The sequence below is a fragment of the Alligator sinensis genome, unplaced genomic scaffold (genome assembly GCF_000455745.1).
Source record: "Alligator sinensis unplaced genomic scaffold, ASM45574v1 scaffold667_1, whole genome shotgun sequence".
Taxonomy (NCBI): domain Eukaryota; kingdom Metazoa; phylum Chordata; order Crocodylia; family Alligatoridae; genus Alligator; species Alligator sinensis.
In genome coordinates, this window is record NW_005842636.1 from 196,995 (window position 1) to 204,707 (window position 7,713).

General features: G+C 41.3%; 1 protein-coding gene across 1 annotated transcript in view; it reads right to left on the reverse strand.

The window, feature by feature from the left end:
- Positions 1 to 7,332, reverse strand: part of TTC33 (tetratricopeptide repeat domain 33) — an 80,910-nt gene extending 73,578 nt beyond the window's left edge. The window contains exons 1-2 of the mRNA XM_006033459.3: positions 7,225 to 7,332; positions 6,469 to 6,701 (exon numbers count right to left, since the gene is read on the reverse strand). Of these exons, the coding sequence (XP_006033521.1) occupies positions 6,469 to 6,692 (224 nt within the window). The 5' untranslated portion in view covers positions 6,693 to 6,701; positions 7,225 to 7,332. The remainder of the gene's footprint in view (positions 1 to 6,468; positions 6,702 to 7,224) is intronic.
- Between the last annotated feature and the right edge of the window lie 381 nt (positions 7,333 to 7,713).

Consider the following 7,713-nt stretch of genomic DNA (forward strand, 5'->3'; position numbering starts at 1 on the left):
ATACACAGTTATTTTAGTTTACAACCCTGAATTGGGAAATACTGAAAATTACAATTCTTTTTACACATTGTATAAAATTGCAACTATTAGAACAATCCACACTGTGAACAATGTAGCTAGAAATCTCTTTTATATAATGTCTCGCTGTTGTTTTAAATGTTTACCCCAAAATCAGAGCTGATTTTAGGCCATTATTTCCTTCTGGCCATTGTGAACCAAGAGTTTCCAAAACCACATAAATGGGCAAAAGATAGGGAAAAAATCCCAGAGCAATTAGCTACACTATGATTTTATTTTAGCATGTGAACATTTTTATTACTAATTATTTTCTGTAACAGAGTATGGCCATACAAATGCAGTACGTTAGGTTTTTACTTATTTACTCTCTAGTAAGGAGAGTAAATAGCTGGGAAGGAAGTTTATTATTTTAGTGCCAATGAATTATGGAAATAATCAAGTGCTTAAGTTGCACTAAAAGCGAAAATCACCTTGTTAAATTGCATGAATGCAAACATTATAAAACTGTATGACAGAAGGGTGGTCCTAGTATTTGTGCTTAAAGGCAAGGGCAGTGACTCAAAAAGGGACACAAATTTCTTCATTATTATTATTTTCTGTTTCTCTTTTATAGTACCTTAGCCTGCTACTTGTCCCACTGAGCATACTTGAGTGACAGAAGTCTATGATTGATACTTCACATGTTCTACTCTGACTGATGCCTCAAACTACTGGGAAATATTACTACATAATCATGTTAGAAGTTTAATTTTGTGTTTTCTTGATAATGGCTCAGCATAAATTTGGCACCATTACTTAGCCCTACAGCTTAAAAAATGCAGTATGTTTGACTCCTGCCTAGATGTTTGAGGTATCAGTAAAATCAGAAACCACATCAATGAAGTAAGAAATGGTAAACTGAGTCGTTCCTAAAGGATCCGTACAATCGATAAACAATTTCCCACCTGTGAAGATCAACATATTACCTACTTCTGCTGACAATGCTGTTATATCTTTCACTGAGCTTGGAAAGGGGAAAACTTGAAAGGAGTAGTAGAACTTTCTATTACATTAAATAATACATAAACTCACTGAACTACATTAAACGGAGAAAACCAACAAGTCTTTTTATCTCATTTGAATAGGAGGTGAACACCTTGGAGATACGTCAACCATAATATTTTTCCCAAATGAAAAAATAGGTTTTCCGAATGCTGCATCACCATGCTAAATAGGGGCTTCTGGCTTCTAAAGACTTTTTTCATGATGTACAAAGTGGAACAAAGGGTAAATATATGAGCAGAAATGAAAGAACGCTTTATACCAACATCTCTGTAACCATAATAGAATGCAAGTTAGTTAGTACTTTTCAAAATCCCATAACTTTTCTTTCTGTAAAGAAAAAAAAAATTCTTCAAAGACTGGCTACATTCAGAAGGCCTCTGGCTCCATCTACCGGACAGCTAGCATCACAACTCTTGCTGCAAAGAAAAACCTAGATTTAGGCAAAACCAGTTACAGCCATAAACAAATTAAACACTCTTTTTCTTATATTCAAGATTTTAAACTTCCTGTTGCTCTTAACTCTCAGCATATCATAACTAAAAGGTTCACAAATATAAACAGTATTAGTATTTATTTTATTCCTGACCACATTCAGATGTGGATCTATACCTTTTAGATCGTTTTTATTTTTCCTTCATCAAAAAAGGAGTGAAAACTAACAGAGCAATTCTTCTGTTGCAAAGAACTCAGAAAGACCACGTCGGATCAGAATATTTTTGACATTATGGATTCCTAGTTGAAAACTTTGGAATTAGGTTGTGAATCATGTTGGCATATAGCAGCACAAAAATTGGGAGCAGTGGCACCCTGGTTAAAAATCCACTTTGTACACACAAAGTTGCAACAGTCAACCCCAATACGCAATTCTAAACTCATTTACTTAACCTAGTGAACCTTTGTGCATAGATTCTTATATCACAATATACAACTAATTTAAGTTAATAAGAAAGAACATCTTCACAGAAGGGAGCAATGGTTTATATAAACTGGCTTTTATTCCAATTAGGTGTAACTTTTTGTTCTGTTGACAAGTCCTTACTGATACCTTAACTTGAATGATCTATTCAGAACGTAAGCTCCACATGGACAAAACTGATTTAATCTTTCCAGTCAGATCTCCACTCAACGTACCATAATTAATAACGACCCATTTTCCCCAGAGGTGTTTTTTTGACTAGCTCCCTTTCTTCTTCCCCATCCAAGCCGTGACCAAATATATAAGTTCTTCAGGAATGTTTCAAAGGTTTGCCTCTCTCTCTTCTGAGAGCCAAATTGCTTGTTCACACTTCATTTATGTCCTACTTGGAATACAGTAACATCTCATTCTTCAGGCCCCCACTGAATCAGAAAGTCAGTACTAAAAAGTCACCCTCTATTACTGTTACTGCTTTAACTCTCTGTCTCACACACACACACACACACACACACACACACACACACACTTACACTTTAAAACCATTCACACCATATGAAGTTAAAAAATCATGGACCTTGTTTTCAAATTGTGTCATACTTTATTCTTCTGGAGTTTCTCCCTCAGTCTTCATTCCACCATGATGCCAGTCAAATATTGCCTTTGTTCTCATCATCTCCCTCTGTCAGCTTCCAGGTATCCCCAGTACAAGAACAGCTTTCCACAACCTATTTCTTAACCGGTCTCATTCAAATCTTTCCTAAAAATTACTGCTGTATTGTTGCCTGCAGGAAGTTTTTAAAAAGTTCACATTAATGTTAACCCTGGGAACTAGCTTGCCTCTCACAAATGTAATTTTATTGTATATTTACAGTGTAAACTTTTAAAAGAAGGTATAAGATAAACCACTATATAACAGAACAAACTGTACAGTGTCCCCCTATATTCCCCAGGATGGCATATCAGGTTTGTCTACTCCTCTTCCAAGCCTCATCTATTCAATACAAAGTAACTGAGTAATGCAAAGACTCAGAAGTTCCCACTGAGGGTCTTGGTCCCATGTGAAACATTCTGAACCTCTTCAAAACTCAGGGTCTGCCAGACCTCTTCAGGCAGACCTACTGTGGCCTCCTCAGTACCACACTGCTATGTAACTGCCTGCCGACTGTGGTGGTAGGATTTATTAGCCTTCTGAAAATTATATTTGAAGCTTCACAGTTGTTCTAAACCAAGGCTGTCCAACTTCTGGCATGTGGAGGCCACCAAGGCCCTAACCCCAGGGGCAGAGGTAGGAAGAATAAGCTAGAAGACTGAGCAGGAACCTGGTGGTCCCAACCACAGAAACAGCAGGAGCAATGGGAAGGACTGGCAGCTGGGCAGAATTAACTGCTCACAGGTCACACGCCAGATGGATACTCTGCTGTAAACCAACAGACTTCACAGCTCTCAGAAGCAGTACTGATAGAAGGGTTCTCACCATAGGTACAAACAAAAACTATTCAGTCATTTATGAGCTTTGAGAAAAGTTTTTAAAACTAGAAAAAACTGCTAAGACAAAGAATTTGCACTGTTAAATTTAAGAAGATATTCCATTTATTTAAAAAATAAAATAAATCAGAGAAACCTAGTCCTTTGATATAAGCTTTAATACTACCCCACTCACGTATATGCCAGATTCTTTTGTTGTTATTTAAAAGCTTTATTGTATTGTTATAGAACACACAAAAATAAGACACATGAAAACGTGCCACAGTCCATGAGGAGCCAAGAACTCCTCCTCATTGTACAACATTCAAAAGCAAAATAAGAAGGGGGAAAAAAAATCAGCTTGCACTGAATTTCACTCAGTATTAAGTAAAATACTAAGCTACTACTTAGTATCTTTAGAACTTATAGATCAAAAGTGTAAAATTGATCTGAGAGTTTATATGCAGTAATTTACTTTGAGTGCAGATGGATTGTAAAGGCATGGATTAGCAGTGCTGCCTGTTGTTTGGTGTATTTTGCACTTTTGGATATTTATATGTAGGTAATTAATTATATACACAGATGAATATAAATCAGTTAATACTTCTGATTCAAAATATAGACAGACAGCAAGCTTAACACTGGTTTTAGTTCATTATTTTTAGTTTAAAAATTTGGGGGTTTTTTTAGAAAGTAAGTAATTCTAATGCTGACAAAAGGATATGCAAAAAGAATGTGTAATTAGCCAACAATATCATTAATAGGAACCTACCTAAATTGCAGAAGTGCACAGTGACTCCTTTAGATTTCACTCTTTTTGCTATGTGCCCTCACCCAGTGCTGACTGTCCAAGAGGCCCCCCGTAGCCCTGCCACTCACTGCTGATCAGCCAGGAGGTAAAACCTGCAGTTTTAAATATGCTGTGGTTTTTGCCTCCCACCACTGACTGGCCAAGGGTCTCCAGTGATTGCTGCTGATTGGCCTTGGGAGCCAAAAACTGTGGTGTTTGCCCCCTGGCCAATCAGCAAGGCCACCAGGGCCCCCTCAGCCAATCAGAGCAGCACACTTCCACCATGATTTAGGTAGGTCTCTAGTCATGATTAGAACACTCAGCAAAAGAGTGAAAGTTTGTTTTTAGACAGGTCTTATTTGAAAGTGATCCTTTAGGAGGGACTTAGTGTCAAAATAGTAACAATAAAACACGTATTAAAACCTCTGAAGTTATTCCATCCTCTTCATTACCCAGTTAGTATCTTTTAGACAGCAAGCTCTTGAGGGCACAAGTACAAACTACCTTTATTAACAGTGCGTTGGTGTTCAACAATAATTAAAGTCTTGCATAATGCGTTTCATTCCTTTAAGCTTGTGATGAATATAATTTTTATATTTCTCCAAGCCATGTGTGTACCAGTTGTGGGACATTAGAAAATAGGACATTTCCTGTATATTTGCTGGACTGTGCAAAAGAAAGATTCTTGAATTTCTCCAAATTAAAGTCACCGCAAAAAAACTGTGGGAAAGCTAGAACAGCACTTAAAACTCATGAAGCAAAGTAAATTACATCCACCCTGCACAGCACATGCATTAAAGCATACTATCATTCTAAAGATGCTGCGCTGAAATATAACTTTTCTTCAGAAACCTGTTTCACTAATACGCAAAGGATTTTACCCCATGAGCAACACAATGACATTTTTAAACCTTTGGGTTTTACATGTTGTGATCGATAGCCCTTTTAATAAATTCCCAAAACCTAAGCCTCGCTGGAATTTAAGATACTCTCTCCATAACTTCTGTAAATTGAGCGACACCAAAGTTGCAAATCCTAATTTATATATTACAGTGATTACCTCCTCGTGGAGGGGCTGGGCAGTGCAAGTGTGGGATCAGTCAGGCAGAGCCAAGTCTCAGCTTACACTTATCTCCTCGCAACCTAGAAAGATATTGTGACACCCTGCTTGAGAATAACTAGCCTACAGTTTATAGCGGCCTCTTTTGAAGCTATTACACTAAGGAAGTAGATAGAATAAGTGTTTCTATTATAATGGTAAAAAGGATGAGAAGGTGGCATGTGGAGGCCCCCAAGGCCCCGACTACAGGGGCAGAGGTAGGAAGAGCAAGCTAGGAGATTTTCACAACTTAAAATTTATATTTCTCCATTGATTTAAGAACAAGTTTCTTACTTTAAAGGGACTGATGATTGTTCTGGGAATCGTTCTTTTTTTGTGGATGGCAAACAAGAACTAGTTACATATTATTCTATTAAGTTATTTCACTAATAACCAAAATATAGTCTGCTTCTAAAAGTTGTTTGTCTGAATGCAGCAAAATAGCAACAACAGAAGCACCTTTACACTATCCTTCCAAAGTTACCAAAAACTCCAGACTGACTATTCTAGAGCAGCAGCTGGCTATTTATGGCCAGCAGGCCAGATCTAGCCTGCAGAGCAAAGCAGTAGCATTTGGTGGTGGAAGAACTTTTATCGGTGCCGTACTGTGCCACATCGCATCCCACAGCTAGGCAGCCAGGTGTTCTGCCTACAAAGTGCACCATGGCTGGGTGGCAGAGAAGCAGCAGCAGCTAGGTCCTACCTTTGGCACACCTCCAACTTGGCCTGGGTTACTCTGGCACAGAGACAGAAATCACTGGTGACCTCAGCTCTAGAGCTAAGGTGTTTCAGCAATTAATAAATCAGTTATTTTCCCATCTGCTGGAACTACCAGACACCTATTAATAACATGGTGTAGTGGTGGGTTTTGTGGACTGAATGTATGCTTAAGATGAAAAGGAATAGGAACCAATTTATTTTGTAATGGCCAACAAAAAGCCATCAAATGGTGAAAACTGACAAAGTGCTGTTCAGTATTACAAAGGCAGCCTTAATAGGATTTATTTTTAAACAGATGTGAATGTAGAAGCCTCCACTGGATACTGCCTACTAATTAAAAAAAGAAAAACAGCAAAATATTCCTTTACTAATTCATTTATTAACTTACACCAATGGAGATTAAAATAGCTTCAGTACCTCCTATTCTCAGCCAAAACTGCACCTTCATCCTTGAGCTGCTTGCTTTTCTCCACGCAGTCCCCCATGAGACTGTCCTTCCTCTTCTTAGCTTTATGGACACCGTTACCATCTTCCTTGTCAGCTAGATCCTCCTCCTCATCAGCAGCTTCAGCTTCAAACTGCTGGGAAGTGGCCTTTGAAACCTTCTCACCGATCTTCCTTTTCCACCCGAAGGAAGCCATGCTGGAAGACTGAAGGGGGACATTTTTAAACCAATGACATATTTTGGTCTCAAAAGATGCAGAGAAACACTCTGTAACGCTTTCATCTGGATTCAGGCAGCATCGCCTGACCAGCTGCTACCAACTACGACGGATGAACTATACGATACTGGGGGCAGCCTGACCGTGGGAAGGGCAGGAGGCAGAGACAGTTGTCTGAAGCAAACGAACGGTTCAGAAGAGCGGCTCAACAGACACGGATTAAAGGGCCGAGGACCACCTCCAAGCCGGTGGGAAGTGCCCAGCGAACGGCAGACATGCCATAGTGGAGGCTTCCTGGAGCCCCTATGGGTGCGCGGCCCGACTCCAAGCACTGCTCCCTGCCTCGAAAGCAGCTGCCCGACCCCTCCGGCCCGGGGGTGCGCCAGCCGGGTGGGGCCCGATGCGGAGGTTGCTGGGGCGAGAGGGCCCGGGGGAGCGGGAACTGTGCGGCCTGCTCCAGCCGCAGGGAAGAGCCGGGCCCAGAGCAGCGCTCGCCCGCAGAGGCCTTTACCTGATCCACTTCACCGCCTGTTTTTCTTCCGCCACCTCCGGAGATGCGACCTTTGAACCCAGAAGCGGAAGCAGCCTCATCCGAGACGAAGCGGAAGTAGCTCCTCCCGCCGGATGAGGAGCAGAGGGAAAGGGCACCCCGGCCTTCAGCTCCCAGCACGCCGCGCGGCTCTCGCCATGGCGCCGCAGGGGCTCCTGGAAGTTGTAGTCCTCTGGGCCCGCAGTGCCCCTCCGGCCCGGCCCGGCCCGGCCTGGTCGGAGCTAGCCCAGGGCCCCCGCCCCCCTTGCCCTTTTCCTCCCGCCGCGGTCGCATGAGGTGTTGCCGGGGGTGCGCTAGTTATCAACCCTTGTACGGTCAGTAACAGGGGAAGCGTTCAAGACGCACCAGGGATGTAGGTAGGAGCCGTCTTGGCCTGAGACCAAGAGAAACACAAAACTGAACCGAGACTTCTAGAGCCTTGCATTTCTTTCAGTCTCGGACCAACACAGC